Raw genomic sequence first — 24,345 nt, forward strand, 5'->3', positions numbered from 1 at the left:
GTCATGTTGAGATGAGTAATAATGGATATATGAGCATACATTGGTAGGTTTTCTGTATATGCTAAACTTAGGCAGGGAAACAAGTTTAAGTTTATTATATACAGAAAACTTACCAATGTATGCTCATATATCCATTATTACTCATCTCAACATGGCAGAGTTAAGTTATCATCATTTCAGTCTATGTTCCTTAGTATTTTACGTATTTGCAGTCCAGAGTATATTGATGATCAGTTTGAGAAGCTATATTCTATTGGATCTATGTTAAAGTACCCTAGATCTTTCACTTATAAATCCCCTAAGTTAGCAAAGAAATCATTTCATAGAGTTGAGCCCAAACCTCCCATTGACACCAAGAATCTTTTAGTTCTCCCTTTTAATAATAATTTTACTTTACTTCCCATGTTGCTTAAATCCTTTAATGTAAATGTTGCCTTCAGCAACAGTAATACTATAAAGAATATCTTAATCAGGAATTCACCAGATAATTTTCCTGGATGCATCTATAAAGTGCCATGCAGAAATTATGATAAGTTTTATGTTGGGCAAACTGGTAAGGATCTTTCTGTTAGACTTAAGCAACATGAATGTAGAATAAGAACGAGACAAGGATCAAATGCCTTGTTTAATCATGTTAAAAACTATGATCATTGTATCAACTGGATTAATGCCATCTCAGTTATTAACTCTAACTCTATTACCATGAGAAATATCATTGAATCTTGTATTATTAAATACACTAAGAATTATAATCTTAATATTAGTGATGGTCTATACAAATTAGATAACTTTATTGTTGATAAAATTTGTAAAATGATAGGTTTATGAATGCTCATTGTCAGTCTTGGACAATCGCATGTTTACCAAATGGCGTCCTAGCTTCATCTCTTTGTTGTACATCAACTGACTGTTATATTTCTCTCTTGTGTCTTCCCTGATGATGTGATTATTATACAAAAGTGCACTTGGGAACTTATCGTGTTTCATTTTCCCCGTGGACTCATGGGAATATACTTTTTTTGTGTTTGATCCATATGAAAAGAATTTAAAGATAAGAATTTAGGTAACAAATTTCATGGAAAAATAATGCATGTAGTGACAGAACAAACTCTAGCAAGTTTGTGTGCTACTTCCAGATTAATCATGTACTTGAGTACTGTGCAGTTATTGATCCTTATTCAGAATATTTAGCAATCTGCAGCAAAAGAAAAGTTTTAAGAAGTTTATTTTGGTGTCCAGTCTACTTGAAAACATCAAAATGGTGTGTTAAATACAGAGTAGTTAGACTTTAACCTGAATATTTTCAATGACAAAGTACATGCATGTAATTATTTTGATATGGTATATTTTTTGTATTGTAGGTTTTTTATAGATCCAAGTGTTGCTTTGAAGAACATGCCTCCACAAAATTCTAGTGCAACTTCCTCAAATGCATCAACCCCAAGTAGTGAAACCTGTAAGGCTGGACCTGCAGCAAATTCTTCAGTGTCACGGCCAAATGTTTCTAACTCGCAGGTTAGTGGGATATCCAAAGTTTGTCTTTACCATTCTTTAACTCTGCAAATTTTATGGCATATCAGTTTTGGTATTGATTTCATTTGATTTAGAAGTACTTTGATTATTTTAAGAAATGTGTTTGTGAAACCCATTCATCTACCCTTATTTGCATTAATTGATGTGGGAGGACAGTGTGAGAAGTTGGTCTTATATTCTTGTTGAAAATATTTGTAGGTAGGAAGGTACAACTGGATGGAATTTCAGCCAGTTTCCCGAAGGAAGATGAAAACAGCAGTAACAATATCTGTTACATCAGGACAACAGGCAATGCTGTGGACTCTTGTTTATTTTTGACATACCTATTCATTGCCATAATCAAATCTTAACTTAGAGATATTGAACTTTTTAAAGAAGAACCACATTAAAGTGAGTTTTAAAGAATGCTTCAGCATGCATTTTTCTGAAGCATTACACTGACAGGTATTTATGCAAGGACATCATGAATCATACGAATGGACTTTAGGTTTACTCACATGAGGCATAGCTTATCAATTCTTAGTTAATCATTGTCCTTGATAACTAAGACTTCACTGTACAGTATACTTATTGTTTTCACATGCATGCAATTTTCTATAAATTACTTGTGATAGAAATGTAGCAGAAGACAGATTAAAGGAAAATCCCTGGGGATAGGGGAGAAAGAGTACTTCCCACGTATTCCCTGCATGTCGTAGAAGGTGAATAAAAGGGAAGGGAGCGGGGGGCTAGAAATCCTCTCCTCTCTTTTTTTTTTTCCCAAAAAGAAGGAACAGAGAAGGGGGCCAGGTGAGGATGTTCCCTCAGAGGCCCAGTCCTCTGTTCTTAACGCTACCTCACTAACACGGGAAATGGCGAATAGCATGAAAGAAAGAAAAGAAAGATTAGCTGTCTACTTGTTAAGAAAGATAGTGTAACTCATGACAGTGTTTCCCAGTGGCTATTGAATGTGAATAGGAAGTATTTCATTATTACAGTTGTGTTTTACTTTGATGTCATGATACAGGAGAAAGTTTTTGTTTTTTGTTTAATTATCTGCAGTCTGCAAAGCACCATTGGAAGGAAAGGAAACCCAATTTACCACCACTGAAAATTGTTCCTCCAGACAACACACATGCCTTCACAGGAGAGAGAGTTTGTTTGCCATTTTTATTGTAATAAGTAGAAATAGGTTGAAGCTGATGTGATTTACCCTTTTATGGTTTTTCTTCATAGCCAGTTTATGACATGCTGAAATTATTGCACACTCACCTGTTGAAGTATTCATTCATATTTTAACTTGAAAATGTTTGCTTTTTCTGATATTATTTATTTACAATTTAGTATCTCAATGGAAAGTTTTCACCAGGTGATATTTTAATGGAAATTGCAGTTCCACCCCATAATAATGTTGATTTTTTCCTCAGAGTGTTTATTATCTCATTATTTGATACATTTTGGCTGTGAACGATAACCATGGTAATCATGTTTAGAAGTACATTTTTGGCTATCAGAAATAAGTATAGTAAATACACTTGCTTAAGTTATGTATGCTCAGCACTTGCTTTCTGGCTACCCATTAAATCCTTAAAAAAAAAGCATCAGTTATCCAGGAAACTGGGATAAGTTCAAAATTTTCTTGCATGTGAAGTGACTTAGGGAAACCATGGAAAGGACTGTGTGGCTTGGTTGTGGTTATGAGGGTCTTTGGTTTTGGTTCATTGGCCATGATAGCTAGAGAATGGATGTGAGTGTATGTGGCCTTTCTTTGTCTGTTCCTGGTGCTACCTTGCTATGTGTTAAATGGTGATTAAGTATGAAAAAGAGAAAATGTGTATCATAGAGACGTGGTATGTTTATAGAACAAAATGTCTGATGAAAAGTTTGTATGCTTTTGGCAAAAGTCACTGAATATGTTGTTTGAATTGTCTGTCCATCCAGCTGTTTGTAATTACAGTTATTCTCTAACTCTGTATCTCTCTATCTGTTGTTGGTCTATGTCCTTCCATCCATCACTTCTTTAGTGTCTAAAAACTTAAAAACAAAGTCTTAATTCTGGAACACTTGCTCATATTTGTATGCATGCACCTGGGCATGAGAAGAAAGATCATGAGAGGCAAGTGTTTTGGGAACAGCTGAGTGAGTGTGTTTGTAGTTTTGATGCACGAGACTGGGTTATAGTTTATAGATGGGTGATTTGAATGCAAAGGTAAGTAATGTGGCAGTTTGAGGGAATAATTGGTGTACATGGGGTGTTCAGTGTTGTGAATGGAAATGGTGAAGAGCTTGTAGATTTATGTGCTGAAAAAGGACTGGTGATTGGAAATACCTGGTTTAAAAAGAGAGATATACAGAAGTATACATTTGTAGAGGTTTTCAGAAAAGAAGAGAGAATGTTGGGGTGAAAAGAGTGGGGAGAGTAAGTGAACTTGGGAAGGAGACCTGTGTGAGGAAGTACCAGGAGAGACTGAGTACAGAATGGAAAAAGGTGAGAACTAAGGATGTAAGGGAAGTGGGGGAGGAATAGGTTGTATTTAGGGAAGCAGTGATGGCTTGCGCAAAAGATACTTGTGGCATGAGAAGCGTGGGAGGTGGGCAGATTAGAAAGGGTAGTGAGTGGCGGGATGAAGAAGTAAGATTATCAGTGAAAGAGAAGAGAGAGGCATTTGGACGATTTTTGCAAGGAAATAATGCAGATGAGTGGGAGATGTATAAAAGAAAGAGGCAGGAGGTCAAGAGAGAGGTGCAAGAAGTGAAAAAGAGGGCAAATGAGAGTTGGAGTGAGAGAGTATCATTAACTTTTAGGGAGAATAAAAAGATGTTTTTACCAGGAGAGACTGTGTACAGAATGGAAAAAGGTGAGAACAATGGAAGTAAGGGGAGTGGGGGAGGAATGGGATGTATTTAGGGAATCAGTGATGGATTGCGCAAAAGATGCTTGTGGCATGAGAAGAGTGGGAGGTGGGCTGTTTAGAAAGGGTAGTGAGTGGTGGGATGAAGAAGTAAGAGTATTAGTGAAAGAGAAGAGAGAGGCATTTGGACGATTTTTGCAGGGAAAAAATGCAATTGAGTGGGAGAAGTATAAAAGAAAGAGACAGGAGGTCAAGAGAAAGGTGCAAGAGGTGAAAAAAAGGGCAAATGAGAGTTGGGGTGAGAGACTATCAGTAAATTTTAGGGAGAATAAAAAGATGTTCTGGAAGGAGGTAAATAGGGTGCGTAAGACAAGGGAGCAAATGGGAACTTCAGTGAAGGGCGTAAATGGGGAGGTGATAACAAGTAGTGGTGATGTGAGAAGGAGATGGAATGAGTATTTTGAAGGTTTGTTGAATGTGTCTGATGACAGAGTGGCAGATATAGGGTGTTTTGGTCGAGGTGGTGTGCAAAGTGAGAGGGTTAGGGAAAATGATTTGGTAAACAGAGAAGAGGTAGTAAAAGCTTTGCGAAAGATGAAAGCCGGCAAGGCAGCAGGTTTGGATGGTATTGCAGTGGAATTTATTAAAAAAGGGGGTGACTGTATTGTTGACTGGTTGGTAAGGTTATTTAATGTATGTATGACTCATGGTGAGGTGCCTGAGGATTGGCGGAATGCATGCATAGTGCCATTGTACAAAGGCAAAGGGGATAAGAGTGAGTGCTCAAATTACAGAGGTATAAGTTTGTTGAGTATTCCTGGTAAATTATATGGGAGGGTATTGATTGAGAGGGTGAAGGCATGTACAGAGCATCAGATTGGGGAAGAGCAGTGCGGTTTCAGAAGTGGTAGAGGATGTGTGGATCAGGTGTTTGCTTTGAAGAATGTATGTGTGAAATACTTAGAAAAGCAAATGGATTTGTATGTAGCATTTATGGATCTGGAGAAGGCATATGATAGAGTTGATAGAGATGCTCTGTGGAAGGTATTAAGAATATATGGTGTGGGAGGCAAGTTGTTAGAAGCAGTGAAAAGTTTTTATCGAGGATGTAAGGCATGTGTACGTGTAGGAAGAGAGGAAAGTGATTGGTTCTCAGTGAATGTAGGTTTGCGGCAGGGGTGTGTGATGTCTCCATGGTTGTTTAATTTGTTTATGGATGGGGTTGTTAGGGAGGTAAATGCAAGAGTCCTGGAAAGAGGGGCAAGTATGAAGTCTGTTGGGGATGAGAGAGCTTGGGAAGTGAGTCAGTTGTTGTTCGCTGACGATACAGCGCTGGTGGCTGATTCATGTGAGAAACTGCAGAAGCTGGTGACTGAGTTTGGTAAAGTGTGTGGAAGAAGAAAGTTAAGAGTAAATGTGAATAAGAGCAAGGTTATTAGGTACAGTAGGGTTGAGGGTCAAGTCAATTGGGAGGTGAGTTTGAATGGAGAAAAACTGGAGGAAGTGAAGTGTTTTAGATATCTGGGAGTGGATCTGGCAGCGGATGGAACCATGGAAGCGGAAGTGGATCATAGGGTGGGGGAGGGGGCGAAAATTTTGGGAGCCTTGAAAAATGTGTGGAAGTCGAGAACATTATCTCGGAAAGCAAAAATGGGTATGTTTGAAGGAATAGTGGTTCCAACAATGTTGTATGGTTGCGAGGCGTGGGCTATGGATAGAGTTGTGCGCAGGAGGATGGATGTGCTGGAAATGAGATGTTTGAGGACAATGTGTGGTGTGAGGTGGTTTGATCGAGTAAGTAACGTAAGGGTAAGAGAGATGTGTGGAAATAAAAAGAGCGTGGTTGAGAGAGCAGAAGAGGGTGTTTTGAAATGGTTTGGGCACATGGAGAGAATGAGTGAGGAAAGATTGACCAAGAGGATATATGTGTCAGAGGTGGAGGGAACGAGGAGAAGAGGGAGACCAAATTGGAGGTGGAAAGATGGAGTGAAAAAGATTTTGTGTGATCGGGGCCTGAACATGCAGGAGGGTGAAAGGAGGGCAAGGAATAGAGTGAATTGGAGCGATGTGGTATACAGGGGTTGACGTGCTGTCAGTGGATTGAATCAAGGCATGTGAAGCGTCTGGGGTAAACCATGGAAAGCTGTGTAGGTATGTATATTTGCGTGTGTGGACGTGTGTATGTACATGTGTATGGGGGGGGGTTGGGCCATTTCTTTCGTCTGTTTCCTTGCGCTACCTCGCAAACGCGGGAGACAGCGACAAAGTATAAAAAAAAAAAAAAAAAAAAAAAAAAAAAAAAAAAGATGTTTTGGAAGGAGGTGAATAAAGTGCGTAAGACAAGGGAACAAATGGGAATTTCAGTGAAGGGGGCTAATGGGGAGGTGATAACAAGTAGTGGTGATGTGAGAAGGAGATGGAGTGAGTATTTTGAAGGTTTGTTGAATGTGTTTGATGATAGAGTGGCAGATATAGGGTGTTTTGGTCAAGGTAATGTGCAAAGTGAGAGGGTTAGGGAAAATGATTTGGTAAACAGAGAAGAGGTAGTAAAAGTTTTGCGGAAGGTGAAAGCCGGCAAGGCAGCGGGTTTGGATGGTATTGCAGTGGAATTTATTAAAAAAGGGGGCGACTGTATTGTTGACTGGTTGGTAAGGTTATTTAATGTATATATGTGTCATGGTGAGGTGCCTGAGGATTGGCGGAATGCTTGCATAGTGCCATTGTACAAAGGCAAAAGGGGATAAAAGTGAGTGCTCAAATTACAGAGGTATAAGTATATTGAGAATTCCTGGGAAATTGTATGGGAGGGTATTGATAGAGAGGAAGAAGGCATGTACAGAGTATCAGATTGGGGAAGAACAGTGTGGTTTCAGAAGTGGTAGAGGCTGTGTGGATCAGGTGTTTGCTTTGAAGAATGTATGTGAAAAATACTTAGAGAAGCAAATGGATTTGTATGTAGCATTTATGGATCTGGAGAAGGCATATGATAGAGTTGATAGAGATGCTCTGTGAAAGGTATGAAGAATATATGGTGTGGGAGGCAAGTTTTTAGAAGTCGTGAAAAGTTTTCATCAGGGATGTAAGGCATGTGTATGTGCAGGAAGAGAGGAAAGTGATTGGTTCTCAGTGAATGTAGGTTTGCGGCAGGGGTGTGTGATGTCTCCATGGTTGTTTAATTTGTTTATGGATGGGGTTGTTAGGGAGGTGAATGCAAGAGTTTTGGAAAGAGGGGCAAGTATGCAGTCTGTTGTGGATGAGAGAGCTTGGGAAGTGAGTCAGTTGTTGTTCGCTGATGATACAGCGCTGGTGGCTGATTCGTGTGAGAAACTGCAGAAGCTGGTGACTGAGTTTGGTAAAGTGTGTGAAAGAAGAAAGCTGAGAGTAAATGTGAATAAGAGCAAGGTTATTAGGTACAGCAGGGTTGAGGGACAAGTCAGTTGGGAGGTAAGTTTGAATGGAGAAAAACTGGAGGAAGTGAAGTGTTTTAGATATCTGGGAGTGGATTTGGCAGCGGATGGAACCATGGAAGCGGAAGTGGATCATAGGGTGGGGGAGGGGGCGAAAGTTTTGGGAGCATTGAAAAATGTATGAAAGTCAAGAACATTATCTTGGAAAGCAAAAATGGGTACGTTTGAAGGAATAGTGGTTCCAACAATGTTATATGGTTGCAAGGCATGGGCTATAGATTGAGTTGTGCAGAGGAGGGTGGATGTGCTGGAAATGATGTTTTAGGACAGTATGTGGTGTGAGGTGGTTTGATCGAGTAAGTAATTATAGGGTAAGAGAGATGTGTGGTAATAAAAAGAGTGTGGTTGAGAGAGCAGAAGAGGGTGTTTTGAAATGGTTTGGTCACATGGAGAGATTAGTGAGGAAAGATTGACCAAGAGGATATATGTGTCAGAGGTGGAGGAAACAAGGAGAAATGGGAGACCAAATTGGAGATGGAAAGATGGAGTGAAAAAGATTTTGAGTGATTGGGGCCTGAACATGCAGGAGGGTGAAAGGCGTGTAAGGAATAGAGTTGACATGCTCTCATTGGATTGAACCAGGGCATGTGAAGCATCTGGGGTAAACCATGGAAAGTTGTGTGGGGCCTGGATGTGGAAAGGGAGCTGTGGTTTTGGTGCATTATTACATGATAGCTAGAAACTGAGTGTGAACGAATGTGGCCTTTGTTGTCTTTTCCTAGTGCTACCTCGCACACATGAGGGGGAAGGGGGTTGTTATTTCATGTGTGGTGGGGTGGCGATGGGAATGAATAAAGGCAGACAGTATGAATTATGTACATGTGTATATATGTGCATTATGTCTGTGTGTGTGTATATATATGTATACATTGAGATGTATAAGTATGTATATTTGCGTGTGTGGATGTGTATGTATATACATGTGTATGTGGTTGGGTTGGGCCATTTCTTTCGTCTGTTTCCTTGTGCTACCTCACTAATGCGGGAGACAGCGACAAAGCAAAATAAATAAATATAAAAATATGTTTGTAGGAAAAGCACACGTCTATTTGTTCATGTGCTGATGGCTGAAAATTGCAACCACAGTCCATTGAATATATGGAAGAATCAGATACCTGGATCTACTAATAATACTTTATTAAGGAAAGGTTAGGGATAAAACTAAAAATTCAAAGGACTTTAACTCATTTATTTATGAGGAGTGAGCCCTACCAGTTCTTGCAAAGAGGAAAAGGCTTATTGGTTGGCTTAGTGTAAAATTTTATGGTATGTTAATTACAAATTTGGATTGCAGTTTTTAGTATTACTTCATTTTTTGCATATTTTATGATAAATATTATACCATCACCATTATGATAAGTATGGTGAGACTCATTTTACTGCTAGCTTGTAAATGTTAATGATTATTTTAGGTTAGTGATGTGGTTTTGGTTGCAAATTTTTTTATGTGCATTTGTTCATAAATGATTGCCTAACACTATTACTAAGAGCACACAATAAATCTTGTACCATCATTACTATCACTGAGTGACTTTGCTTTTGCTCGCTTGTAAATTTACTTACCTCTTACTACTGCCTCAAGGTATTTATGGTGATTATAGGTTTACAATCCTGTTTTGGGAATACATTTTTTTTACATATTTGTTTATCAAAGATTAATGTATGATGTTATATTTACCAGTGATAGATCATATATGGAAGCGGAAGTGGATCATAGGGTGGGGGAGGGGGCGAAAATTTTGGGAGCCTTGAAAAATGTGTGGAAGTCGAGAACATTATCCCGGAAAGCAAAAATGGGTATGTTTGAAGGAATAGTAGTTCCAACAATGTTGTATGGTTGCGAGGCGTGGGCTATGGATAGAGTTGTGCGCAGGAGGATGGATGTGCTGGAAATGAGATGTTTGAGGACAATGTGTGGTGTGAGGTGGTTTGATCGAGTAAGTAACGTAAGGGTAAGAGAGATGTGTGGAAATAAAAAGAGCGTGGTTGAGAGAGCAGAAGAGGGTGTTTTGAAATGGTTTGGGCACATGGAGAGAATGAGTGAGGAAAGATTGACCAAGAGGATATATGTGTCGGAGGTGGAGGGAACGAGGAGAAGAGGGAGACCAAATTGGAGGTGGAAAGATGGAGTGAAAAGGATTTTGTGTGATCGGGGCCTGAACATGCAGGAGGGTGAAAGGAGGGCAAGGAATAGAGTGAATTGGAGCGATGTGGTATACAGGGGTTGACGTGCTGTCAGTGGATTGAATCAAGGCATGTGAAGCGTCTGGGGTGAACCATGGAAAGCTGTGTAGGTGTGTATATTTGCGTGTGTGGACGTGTGTATGTACATGTGTATGGGGGGGTTGGGCCATTTCTTTCGTCTGTTTCCTTGCGCTACCTCGCAAACGCGGGAGACAGCGACAAAGTATAAAAAAAAAAAAAAAAAAAAAAAAAAAGATCATATACTAAAATCACCATTACAAAGTGATTTTGTTGATGTCAGTCTAAAGTTTTTATTACTGGTAAGATGGGGGAAGCCCTATTGAGCTCGAGATACATGGCATAAGTAGATTGTGCATGGGAAAGGTTGATGTACACTTCAAACCATTACATGCACCTGTTGACACAAAGATTGACTTTTCATGAATTTTTAAAACTGTGGACATATTTCATCTGGTATACATTAACATAAGTATTCTAAAGGGTACACAGTGAGACATCCATTCACCACTAATTTGATTATGAAGTAAATATTGCACTAGAAAATATGCTGCATTACTCTAAAGGTCCTGCAACATAGTTGAAAGGGAATTCAATCTTTCATTGAAGCTGTCTTAATTGTTTCAGTCTCCCAGCAGTCTAGCTCAAGGCTCATCTTATTCACTGCATTTGATAATGTTAGTAATGCTGTCACTTCTTTGTACTGCATCCCAGTGAACTTGTTAATGCTTTATTACTGGTTTTAGCTGACTGTTTGAAGGGAAGACTTTATTCTTTGTAGAATTCAATATTAATGAGAATAGCCACCAAAAGGCTCATTGAGGGAATCCAAAGACAAAGTAAGAGCTCACATGAATCTCTGTCACCCTCCTTGCTTTGATGTGGATTCATTGTGAAATAGGCCTAATGTCTGTCTTTGGCTAAAGTTTGGAAAACTATAACTTATGCAGAAAAACCAGTGTTGCATGTGTTAAACAGGATCCTTATACAATCACATGTTTTGGATAATAGCTCCTATGAAGAGTGGGCAAGTGCATTATCAAGGGTAGAGAATGCCATGATATTGTGCACAGTGATGCAATATATACATTTGCAATGAAAATTTAAAGACTTTATTGAACGTGTCTTTAGAATTGTGGCTTGGAACCACACTTAGGTTGACACTTGCCTTGGGAAGATTGGCCATATCCTTTAGCACTTAGGGACATAATGTGTTAGTAATTGCTGTACTTGAAAGCATGCTGAAATGGTCCTTATCCAGAGTGCATTTAGAAGGATGATGTCTTGGTATATAGTCTTTTGCTTTGTCAGGTGCTATTCAAGTCAAACTCCAGCCAACCTTGAGATACATTTAAATCCATTATCTTGAAATCCTGGCAAGTTTCTTAACTCACTGTAAACTTATGGATATATAATATTGCTAGTACTACATGATTTAGGTTTCTCACACAGTTATCTGTTACAGTAAATGCTTCTTGCAATTTGCCTTTTGAGTTGTGGGACTTCAAATGACCACAGAAATTACTTGAATTTCTCCTTAGTATGCATATTTTATAAATAGTAGATTTCAGTAAGTTATGTAATAACTATATAAGTAACCAGTACACTGATACCACTCTGATTTTAATGAAATATTTAGTTTTATAGCCATTGTTATCAGTAACTCTCTTGCTACCAGTACACTGATACCACTCTGATTTTAATGAAATATTAAGTTTTATAGCCATTGTTATCAGTAACTCTCTTGCTTTATAAGCAACAAACTCCTTAGCATCCTTGTACATATTTTACGTCTGTTATCTTAAATGGAATTTCCAGAAAGTATAAATTCATAAAAATCTGCAGGAAAGCAGTCCCCACACTTCGTCTGCAAAGAAGGGACAAGTGTATGTTATGTGGCATGTTTGATGCCAGTTTTGCAATAGCTTGTTCCCTTCTTAACAGAATTAATCCTTTGCCATGTATGAGGAGCATCTCTGACATGACTAAAATGAAAATGCACTTTGTTATACTAATGTTTTACCACATAGTAGAACATCAGAAATGTCAGAAATTTATGAAAATTACTGTGCATTGTATTTTTTAAAAGCTTCAGTCTGAATTATTTCTGAGTGCATCTTCTCTGTAATTTGCTATTATACTGCAGGATGACTCTTGTGGATCTTCCTTTGTTTGATATGATAATTGAACGTTTGTATAGTTTCCTTTGTTAGGGCATATTTCAATTGTAGTCAATTGTGTAGGATTTGAAGAAAAACATTTAAGTAGCAACAGCTTTAAGTTTGAACATTTAGATATATTTGTACCTCTATATCTATTCCATTGAATACAGTATTGCCTTATCTTGTGTTGTCTTGGTAAATGAGATTCTTAATAAACTTATGTGTTTAGATATCAGACTTGTTATGATTGGAAATGTATATTCCTTGTAGGCTTAGGGGCTGACAGTATTTCTTTTTCTTTTTCAGTCATCAGGGTCAGTAAGTGGTGCATTAACAAGTGCCACTAGTACTGGATCGAAAAACTCTACCCCTAAATCCTCAACTTCATTAGATTTATTAGCAGACTTAGGCACACAGCCTAATTCTAAAGTCAACTCTAATGATCCTTTTGCATCTCCAACGAGTTCCCAAGCTCCCACATCAATTTCACAGCCTTCTTTTGCCAATTTTGAGAATGCAAACATCTTTACAAATACTTCTGGTAAGTCTTCCTATATTATGTGAGTTCATTCACCTGCTTCCACAAAATATTTCATGGGAAATTTTAATTATTTGAAGAATAGGTATTAGTGATTCATTGTGTAACTCTCTCTGGGTACTTGTTTCAGTATACCATACAAATAGATATTATGCACTTATGTGCAAATTCTAGCAGAACTCTGATGAATATTCTGCTCAGAGCATTTATCTACCTCTCACTGCAGATTATGTAAAATCTATTGCAATTGGATGTTGCATTTAGTCAGAAAAGTGAATAACACTGGTTCATCATGTATTTCCCTTCATTCTAATGCACTTTGGTTATGATGTCTAGATATTTTTTATTCAATGCAGTTTGCTTAGAATATAGTAAAAAGAGATAAACAAATATTTTTTTTCATACATATTTGCTGTTTCCTGCATCAGTGAAGTAGCATTAAGAACAGAGGACTGAGCCTTAGAGGTTATATTCTCACTTGGCCCCCTTCTCCATTCCTTCTTTTGGAAAATAAAAAATGGGAGGGGAGGAGTTCCAGCCCTCCCGCTCCCTCCCCTTTTGGTCGCCTTCTACGACATGAAGGGAATACATGGGAAATATTCTTTCTCCCTTATCCCCAAGGATAGAACCAAATATATTATCCTGATTAACTTTGCACTCCTGCAGCTGTGTTGAAACTTATGATGTTACATAATTTGCATTGTAACAGTTATGTTGTTGAATGTGAGTTTGCATATGAGAGTTCTCAGACTTTAATAGAGGCAGATGAAATAAAAGTTGTTCAGCTTAATGACTGGGGAAGGTCACTGAAAATGTATTATAATTGCCCCAGGACCCCTATCTAAGAAAGTATCCTGTGTTACCCACGGTGTCCTTTCCAGAGGCTCCTCTAGCCCAAGGCTGTGCTACTGCCTGTAATAGGGAAATGATGGGCTCTTTTTGAGTGAGAAGTTGTATGATGAGAGTGTACTCTGAATTATACAACCTCGTCAAAGGAGAGTTCTCTCTCATAGTTTAACTTCTTGCAGGCAGAGACTGTTAGCACCATTATGTATAATTACTTCCTGTTTCAGGGGTAGTGATGTTGTATATCTCGTGTGGCAATTGCAGGGCAGTTTGGTAGTTAGAGATCATTATCTTCATTGTGATTGTTGAATCATAGCATTAAGGGTCTTGGGATATGTTGAAACAGCATTTGTAGTATTTTTAGGGATGGATAATGTCCGTAGTGTAGGTGTGAAAGCGTGATATGTGTTTGCCTGGGGAGTGTTGGGTTTATGTCTGGTAGGGTGGAGCTTAAGGAATTTAAGACTGAGTTAGGAGGGCAGTTATTTAGTGCTTGTTAGGTTATTTAAGTATATGTGTTTAGTTATTTATGTTGAGTTGGAGGAATCTGTGTGTAAAGGTTGCTGAAGTGTGAGGCAAGGATAAACGTTTTATTTTTGCTTGCACATTGATGGTTAGTTAAGGAGTGGTTTGGATAGGAGGGGTTTAGTGCTGTTTCAGAGAATTTAGTGTCGAGCATGTAGTTACTCGTAAGTAGGTAGGTTCTTTTGATTTTAGAATAAAGAATGTTAAGCAAAAGAAAGAGAGGAGGATTGTATTTGTGAATTGAGTTTCAGCAATTGGAAAAACAGTGACAGGGTAGGGAAATAGAAAAGCCAATGCATACTGGCTCATTTTGTCATTCTCATTACTCATGACACTCAGGTGGTAGCACTGCCTAATAGGTGTTTACAGTTTACTACTATGACATCTATGATGTATTTTACTAGATACATGCCTCCTCCCCAGTTATCAGTATTTATGATTTGTTTCTTAAATGGAGAGGAAAGACATTAATTGATATCATTACATTTTTTGAACAAAAGATAATTAACTTTTTATGTTGTGCAAGTTAGGGAATTTACACTTTTATTTTATTCATATTTTTTGTTTTATTTATTCTAAGACAAAATGAGTCATTTGGTAGTTGTAAATGATGACATGAATGTTGCATAGAATTACTAGAATAGGGATTACAGACTTTACCAAAAAAAACTCATACTTAGTCCTGTAGTTGTCACACTTAATTGAGGCAAGTTTTGTGTGATCCTGCATTGTAATATGGTCATTTTTCTTTTTTTGGAACATTATGATGACTACTGAGATATCTGCTTCCAAGGGCTGGATGTTTATGTGCCTCCACCATTAGGTAGATTATGCAATAACTGGCAAGCTACTGTAGCACATGATTACTGTGTGACCATCAGCATCCAATTATGGGACATTGTGATGTATTTCTTTTCTTGCACACTTTACCCTCTAATGTCTTTATTCTGTCTATGACCATATGTACTTGAAGAGATAAACTTTATTTCCCTCAAATCTTGATTATTCACCATTTTCTTTCTTTCAGTCAGGACCTGGCCTTGTTGGGCTGTTCCATCCATGATTTAAAAGATTAAAAAGAGTATTTGTTTTACAAACAATTGCTTGTTTTTGTTTAACAGATCTCTCTTGTGGAACTCTCTATCTGTTAGTTATTTCAGAGTAGAACTGGTCTTGTAACATTGTTCAGTGTTGTAAGGCTTTTTGTCAATGACTCCAGTTAAAAGCATCCAATGATTTGATACCCACTTTTTAAGTCACGTTTTAAACTTCTTAAACTCCACCAAACAGTAATGAATATGTATCTTTCAGTTCTGTGTTGATCCAGTTATATGTAGTTCATAACAATGTAACCAGTTGGTGGTTTCTTTCTCCCCAGATCATCTCTCCAAAACTGAACCTGATTCAACGTGTCACACACTTATGGATCAGTCACATAATTTGGCTATCCCTCCTCTTTCCCTTCCTCCTACACGTTCCCCCTCACCCCGTATCAGCCCAGGTCGCATTTCCAACTGGGAAGCTTTTGAGGGTGAAGAGGCTAATGCTGGTACTCCCCTTATCCCAATAGCTGAATCTTATCCCTCTCCTGCCACAGTTTGTTATGATACTACAGGTAGAGCAACTAACAAAGGGAGAAACATTCCCAGTATGAAGTTTGCCTCAGGTGTGAGTGCCCAGTTTGTTTACCCAACTAACTCAAATTTTGAAGCATGCGTAAAGGAGGAAGCTACAGTTTCATCCACTTCAGGAAAGCAATCATATAACTCCTCTACTATTAGTTGTGAATCAGATTGGCATTCCTCAGAACCAATATCAGGTTTGAGAGACTCATCTCCTAAAGTTGCAAAGAATGTACTGGCATCACATTTGCAGTTAGAAAATCGTCAGTCTCACAATAGTCCGTTTCATTCTCAGAAACTGGCCCATTGTTCCAGGGTTCATGATAATGTCACATGCTCTGCATTAAACATAGACTCTTCTCATTCTAGGACTGTTACTTCAGTTTTGCATGCTGATGACAAATGTGAAAACCATGAAAACTCTCCAAATTATTTTCACTTGAATGCAAAGTCTAATGAAATCAGTTCAGAATGTTTTGATGCTTTTCTGTCATCATCATCATCATTATCTAAAGTAACTGGAGCTTCTTTTCAAAATATTGGTTCAGGAACTGGTCATCTCACCTCAAAATCAACGAAGGAAACAGAGCTAAACATTTTAGATGATGAATTTGGGTCAAAAAATATGGGAATGGTAAGTAATCTGATTTCTACATTAGTTGGTCATGATAAAACTAACCCTTTTGTAATTGACAGTGCTTCTCCTGCATTCACTGATGAAAACACCATTTTTGACAATATTCCTCTGTTTCCCAAGAAGAAAATAGAGGCGACCAATCCAGTTTCTGTCAACAGTACCAGTATCAACTCCAGCAGCAGCCTAAGTAGTAGTTGTCCTATTGTGTGTCCACCTTGTGCTCCATCAGGTACTAACCCATTTGTGTCAGTTTTGCAGCCTGACACTAATGCTCAAGAGAGCTTACTGTCAGTCAGTAACGCAGCTGGACGTGTTGGAAATTTTAGTTGTTATAGCAGTAGTGACTTGTTTATGCATGAAAGTTTAAGTGAACAGCGGCAGCCATTTCACAATTTTCTTGACAATAGCATGACCTCCTCTACTTACATTCTTGCAGGCTCCACATCTAGCAACAAATCAACCCCCATGGGCCCACATCTCCCATTCTCCAGTAACCCCCTTACTCCTATGGCCCCTGGTTCCTCTTCCAATCCTTCTTCCTCTTCTGTCAACAACACCCAGTCTGCTTCATCAAACAACCCTGCACAAGATCGTTATGCGGCTTTGAAAGATCTAGATGAAGAATTCAAGACACAAAAAGAATCAGAGACAGTATCTACAAGTGAGTTCATCTGTGCATAATGATTTTGTTTATGTGCAAACGACATGCATCATTGTATATGGAATATCATTTTGATCTGTCTGTTTAGCATAAATATTGAGATTGTTTTCCTTAGATATTCTCAGGTGAGTAGCCAAGATGACCTATGAAATGTTGTATTAGTGTACATTACATTTTTCTGAAATATCAGACTCATCCCTTGTTTTAGTAGACATAATGTATGGAATTGATATGATGAATAAACACAGTAAGACATTTATAGGAAAGATAGGCAAATGAGTGGTTTGTGGAGGAAAGAAAGATAGAGGAAAATGGGCGTGTGCTCGTAGCTGTCTTGCTTGATAAAGAATACTTTTCCTGATTCCTGCCAACTGCATTCTATAATAATTGATTCTGGGTTCATATGGGACTGATTTCAACCATAATTCAAGTCTTCATTTAAACGTTTGTTTATTTATATGCATGTTTATAATTTCTCTTGGTAGTGTACTGAATAGTCTCTCAAGATTCCTGGCTGGGCTTTCTTATGTATTTATCTGATGTATTGTTGGATTGTTCATTGATATTCATGAAGATTTAATAGCTCTGCTTCTTTGTTGAGAGGTTTTGAAGTTTAATATATTTCCCTATACCTTCAGTTTGTTGCCTTGCATTGATATTCATATATCTTTCTTGTCTTTCTTGGCCATATGGTGTGTACATCCGAGTAATCCATGTGTTCCATATCCTCGATTTCTTTCCACACACACCTCAGTGTACCCAGGACATTTGCATCCATCCCCACCTTGTGGTTCACTTCAGCTTAATTCCATTCTCTCCTAGGTATCTGGAATACTCCTCATCCTCCTGGTTCTTTCCAGTGAATTCTCAGACCAAACTCTCTCTGTACTTTAATTCACTTCAGCTCTTATCATCCTCCTTTTTACATGCACTTCCAAACTCAGACACCAGCTTCTGTAAATTTTCACACAAGTCCTCCACCAGAACTTGACGTATGCAGACAGACTTCCACCCCAACAGACTACAAACTTGCTCTTTTCTTCAGGGTCCTTGCATTTACCTGCATTACTACCCTCTCTATGAACAAATTAAAGAGCCTTGATAACATCACATACCATTAGTGCATTCCTTTCCTACTTACTTGCTCACCTGCCTTACCCTCCATGCTAAAAATTCTTTTTTACTTGTAGTAACTTTCTTCCCACTCTATATATTCATAACACTTGTCACAAAGTATCCTTGTCAACCCTTTCGTATGTTTTCTCTAGGTCTACAAGTGCCTCATACAAATCCCCCTTTTTCCTTAAGTATTTCTCTGACATTTTTCCATGCTTCCTCTCTAATGATTTGTTTGTATCACCTACTTTTTGATTACCATTCTCCTATACTCTTTGGTTATGCTCTTCATCAGACTTACACATCGGTAATTCAAGCATTCACTTTTGCCCCCTTTCTTTTTCTTTTTACTTGTAACCTCTTTTAACCCATGATCATTTGATTAATGTATTCATATGTTAGCATCAGATGGTTTTGGTAGCTTTTTTTTTAATTTGAACAAGTATGCAAGAAGAAAGATGTACTGTTTCATTTATTGGTTGTAGCCGTTGTTTTTTATTAGTTTCTTTCTAAGTTGGGTCACTTTTTTATGTATGTAATACCTCAGTTGCAATGATATATTACATGATTTTTCATAATGTAGGTGCTTTTGAGTATTTTCACACTGATACCTCCATCTAAACTCATTAGATACACTCGTTATCCAAAATGCTTTTTTATCTTAGTTGGTCTCTATATCTCTCTTTTCTCATCATTGTGTGGTTTCTTTTAGTATGTTTTGGTGAAGATAATGGAAGGGGGAAGAGGGAGAAAGGGATGCCACTGGACTCCCACTTAGTGACAGCTCTCAGAACAACATTTTGCAAAGAGAGACATTTGAGAAAAGGATACTGAGTCTTAAAGTGATAAGAAGGCCACGCAGTAATGGCAGCTTTAAGAAAAAGATCATGTTCTTCATTTAACCATATTAAGTATTTTAAATGTTTAAAGATGTTGTTAGGTCTCTTAATCAAAGGGCATTTTATAAGGATGTCGAAGCAAATTTATGTATGATTCATAGTCCACAAACATTGGCAAAATTTGGATATGTTTCCCAGGTGACAACAGTCATCTTGTAAAGAAATCATGTTTTCATAGTTTTAATGTGCCATATAAAATGTGGAAGTGAATCATAGGGTGGGGAAGGGGGCGAAAATCCTGGGAGCCTTGAAGAATGTGTGGAAGTCGAGAACATTGTCTCGGAAAGCAAAAATGGGTATGTTTGAAGGAATCGTGGTTCCAACAATGTTGTATGGTTGCGAGGCGTGGGCTATGGATAGAGTTGTGCGCAGGAGGGTGGATGTGCTGGAAATGAGATGTTTGAGGACAATGTGTGGTGTGAGGTGGTTAGGTTAGGTTAGGTTAGGTAAGGTTAGGTTAGGTCATTTTCACTAATAATCTTACTTCTTCATCCCACCACTCATACATATACATGCATATACACAGACATATACATATATACACATGTATATATTTGTACTTGTTTGCCTTCATCCATTCCTGGCGCTACCCCACCGTTCTGGAAAGAGCATTGCTACCCCCTGCTTCAGCGAGGAAGCGCCAAGAAAACAGACAAAGTAGACCACGTTTGTTTTCACTCAGTCAGTAGCTTTCATGTGTAATACATTGAAACCGCAGCTTGCTATCCATATCCTGGCCCCGTAGACCTTTCCATGGTTTACTCTAACGTTTCACATTCCCTGGTTCAGTCCTTTGACAGCACGTCTACTCCGGTGCAGAGGAAATGGGGTAAATAAGAGAATGACATGTGTTTTTGTTAAGAAAGGTAGGTGCATGATGTTATGTCAGAGAGGTTTATCCATTGGCTTTTCAGATCATATTATGATATATAGATAAACCTTTTACATTGAGTTTTTATGATTAGAAAGGCAACCAAAAGAGTAGGAGGATATAGTTGAGAAGGTAATGATACGAAGTATAAAAGATATTGATGAAATAGCTGAAGAGAAATTTTCCCCCTTTGACTGTTTTTTCTTTGGCCACATTAGCGCTGCTACACTAAAAACTTTCACTCACTTTTGTAAGAATATTTTTGTGTGAAATATTCCACAAGTTGATTCACATACCAACTTCCCGATCTTTTGTCTTTCTTTTGTAAAGGTAGATGGTAGCTGCTTCATTGATATGATGGTTCAAACAGTACTTAGAATTTTACAGGAAATGTTCATAACAATGGTAAAAGGTGATAAGAGATATATGGAGATGGTTTTTCAGAGGCATTTTCAGGAAGATTTTGTATGTGCCATTTTAATGTGAATATTAAACAATATGGCATTATCATTAAAGAACATATGAAATGTGTGATAGTAGCTTATCAAATCTGATTTTCTACAGATGGTGGAGGTAGTTGGCCTATACCCAATGGAAGCCATCAAAATTCATCTGCTGTCTTTGGTTCTTCTTCATCCACAATGAATGGGACAGTGTTTGGCTCCCCAGGAACTTCAACCAGTGTATTTGGTGCTGTTAATGGAGGTAGCTCAGGAGGAATTAGTGGTGGGGCGTTTGGCACTCCCCCAAACACTAGTAATGCCTGGGCTAACTTCTCAGGTGCTAATCCATTTTCAGGTAAATCAAAGATGTATTATGTTAAAAAGATGTTGTCATGAGATAGACTTGTATGAATCAGCCATATGTATTTGTTTGAGTGTTTGAGAAGTGCATTTCTCAGTAGTTCAAGTAGGCGGCTCTTCATCAACATCTGAATGTGGGTGCTGCATAATACCTTTTTTTGGGTATGTTATGACTCTTACCAGTTTCCTGTCTTTCAAAACCAGTCTACCATTGCAGTTATAGTGCTTCCAGTTATCTGCCCTGTTTCATATGCAGAAGACATTGTACCAACAAGAAATCCTATATATGTTATATATAGAGCATATTGAGGAGTTTGTGAAAAGATATATCCTTATCTGTGAGGGAAGGAAATGGGTATTTTTTATTGCATAGCAGTCCTAGATTGATGATAATTAGTGCTTATGCACCTGGTCATGAGACTGGGTATTAGTGATGGGTGATTTAAATGCGAAGGTGAGTAATGTGGCAGTTGGGGTGTAATTGGTGTAAATGGGGTATTCAGTGTTGTAAATAGAAATGGTGAAGAGCTTGTGCATTTGTGTACTGATAAAAGACTGGTGATTGGGAATACCTGGTTTAAAAAGAGAGATATACATAAGTATACATATGTGAGTAGGAAAGCTGGTCAAAGGGCATTATTGGATTATGTGTTAATTGATAGGTGTGTAAAAGAGAGACTTTTGGATGTTAATGTGCTGAGAGGGGCAGCTGGAGGTATGTCTGATCATTATCTTGTGGAGCCAAAGGTGAAGATCTGTAGAGGTTTTCAAAAAAGAAGAGTGTTAGGGAGAAGAGTGATGGGAGTAAGTGAGCTTGGAAAGGGGACTTGTGTGAGGAAGTACCAGGAGAGATTTAGTTTGGAATAGTAAAAGGTGAAAGTAAATGATGTGAGGGGAGTGAGTGAGGAATAGGGTGTATTTAGGGAAGCAGTGATGGCATGTGCAAAAGATGCATGTGGCTTGAGAAAGGTGGGAGATGGGCAGATTAGAAAGGGTAGTGAGTGGTAGGATGAATAAGTAAAGTTGTTAGTGAAAGAGAAAAGAGAGGCTTTTGGATGATACTTTCAAGGAAGGAGTGCAAATGACTGGGAGATATATAAAAGAAAGTGGCAGAAGGTCAAGAGTAAGGTGCGAGGGCTGAAAAAGAGGGTAATTGAGAGTTGGGGTGAAAGAGTATCATTAAACTTTAGGGAGAATAAAAAGATTTTATGGAAGGAGGTGAATAATGTGCAAAAGACAAGAGAACGAATGGAAAGATTGGTGAAGGGGGAAGTGATAACAGGTAGTGATAGAGTGAAGAGGATATAGAGTTAGTATTTTGAAGGTTTGTTGATTGTGTTTGGTGATAGAGTGGCAGATGTATGGTATTTTGGTCAGAGTGGTGTGTGAAGTGAGAGGGTCAGGGAGAATGGTTTGGTTAAGAGAGAAGAGATGGTGAAAGCCTTGCGGAAAATGAAATCCGACAAGGCGGTGGATTTGGATGGTATTGCAGTTGAATTTATTAAGAAAGAGTTACTGTTATTGATTGGCTGGTAAGGATATTCATTGTATGTATGGATCATGTTGAAGTGCCTGAGGATAGGCAGAATGCATGTATAGTGCCATTGTACAAAGGCAAAGGGAGATAAAGGTAAGTGTTCAAACTTCAGAGGCATAAATTTGGTGACTATTCCTGGGAAATTGTATGGGAGGGTATTGTGAGAGGGTGAAGGCATGTACAGAGCATCAGATTAGGGAGGAGCTGTGTGATTTCAGAAGAGGTAGAGGATGCATGGATCAGGTGTTTGGTTTGAAGAATGTGTTTGTTTGGTTTGAAGAATGTGTTTGAGAAATATTTAGAAAAACCAATGAATTTGTATGTTGCATTTATGGATCTGGTAAGGGCATGTGACAGGGTTGATAGAGATGCTTTGCAGGGTATATGGTGTGGGAAGTAAGCTGCTAGAAGTAGTGAAAAGTTTTTATCAAGGATGTAAGGCGTGTGTATGAGTTGGAAGAGAGGAGAGTGATTGGTTCCCAGTGAAGGTCGATCAGCAACAGGGGTGTGTGATGCGTCCATGGTTGTTTGATTTGGATGGGGTGGTTAGGGAGGTAGATGCAAGAGTTAAGAGAGAGGGGAGAGTATGCAGTCTTTTGGGGATAAGTGGGCTTGGGAAGTGTGTCATTTGTTGTTTGCTAATGATACTGCACTGGTGGCTGATTTGAGTGAGAAACTGCAGAAGTTGGTGACTGAGTTTGGAAAGGTGTGAGAAAGGAGAAAGTTGAGAGTAAATGTGAATAAGAGAAAGGTTATTAGGTTCAGCAGGGTTGAGGGACAAGTTAGTTGAGATGTAAGTTTGAATGGAGAAAAATTGGAGGAAGCAAAGTGTTTTAGATGTCTGGGAGTGGACTTAGCAGCGAATGGAATCGTAGAAGTGGAAGTGAGTCGTAGGGTGGGGCAGGAGGCAAAGGTTGTGGGAGCGAAGAAAAATGTGTGGAAAGAGAGATCATTATCTTGGAGAGCAAAAATGGGTATGTTTGAAGGAACATTATCATTATGTGGTTGTATGGCATGGGCTATAGATAGGGTTGTATGGAGGAGGGGGATGTGTTGGAAATTCAATGTTTGAGGACAATATGTGGTGTGAGTTTGTTTGATCAAGTAAGTAACAAAAGGGTGAGAGAGATGTGGTAATAAAAAGATTATGGTTGAAAGAGCAAAAGAGGGTTTGTTGAAATGGTTTGGTCATATGGAAAGAATGAATGAGGAAAGGTTGACAAAAGAGGATGTATGTGTCAGAGGTGGAGGGAACAAGGAGAAGTAGGAGACCAGATTGGAGGTGGAAGGGCTTGAACATACAGGAGGGTGAGAGGCATGCAAGGAAGAGAGTGAATTGGAAAGATGTGGTATATTGGGATCAATGCATTGTCAATGGACTGAACCAGGGCATGTGAAATGTCTGGGGTAAACCATAGAAAGGTCCATGGGGCCTGAATGTGGATAAGGAGCTTTGGTTTCGGTGCATTACACATGAAAGCTAGAGACTCAGTGAGAACAAATGTGGCCTTTTTTTTTTTTTTTTTTTTTGTCTATTTTCCTGGTGCTACCTTGCTGACAGGGGGTGGGATAGTGCCAGGAATGGATGAAGGCAAACTAAGTATGAATATGTACATGTGTCTGTATGTATTGTGTGCATTTGTTTATGCATATGTATAAATTGATATGTTTATGTATATATATGTGTGTATGTATATATGTGTATGAGTGGATGGGTCATTTTTTGCTTGTTTCCTGGCACTGTCTCGCTGATGCAGGAAACAGTGATTATGTGTAATATAGAATAATGAATAATGGTTCCAATAATGTTATATGGATGCGAGGCATAGGCTATAGATAGGGTTGTGTGGAGGAGGCTGGATGTGTTGGAAATGAGATGTTTGAGGACAATATGTGGTGTGAGGTGGTTTGATCGAATAAGTAATAATAGGGTAAGAGAGATGTGTGGAAATAAAAAGAGTGTGGTTGAGAGAGCAGAAGAGGGTGTTTGAAATGGTTTGGTCACATGGAGAGAATGAGTGGGGAAAGATTGACCAAGAGGATATATGTGTCAGAGGTGGAGGGAACGAAAAGTGGGAGACTAAATTGGAGGTGG

The 24,345-nt window shown here is 38.5% G+C and overlaps 1 protein-coding gene across 5 annotated transcripts in view; it reads left to right on the top strand.

Annotated features, from left to right (window-relative positions):
* LOC139751979 (uncharacterized) overlaps positions 1–24,345 on the top strand; it is a 76,572-nt gene that overhangs the window by 21,562 nt on the left and 30,665 nt on the right. For 3 of the 5 annotated variants that reach the window (XM_071667727.1, XM_071667726.1, XM_071667728.1), the window contains exons 4-7: positions 1,362–1,515; positions 12,502–12,736; positions 16,800–17,024; positions 20,475–20,708. In XM_071667727.1, coding sequence (XP_071523828.1) covers positions 1,362–1,515; positions 12,502–12,736; positions 16,800–17,024; positions 20,475–20,708 — 848 coding nt within the window. Of the gene's footprint in view, positions 1–1,361; positions 1,516–12,501; positions 12,737–15,482; positions 17,025–20,474; positions 20,709–24,345 lie in introns of all 5 variants that reach the window. The other 2 variants (XM_071667725.1, XM_071667724.1) reach the window with 1 other exon arrangement.

This window comes from Panulirus ornatus, chromosome 12 (genome assembly GCF_036320965.1).
Source record: "Panulirus ornatus isolate Po-2019 chromosome 12, ASM3632096v1, whole genome shotgun sequence".
Taxonomy (NCBI): Eukaryota; Metazoa; Arthropoda; class Malacostraca; order Decapoda; family Palinuridae; genus Panulirus; species Panulirus ornatus.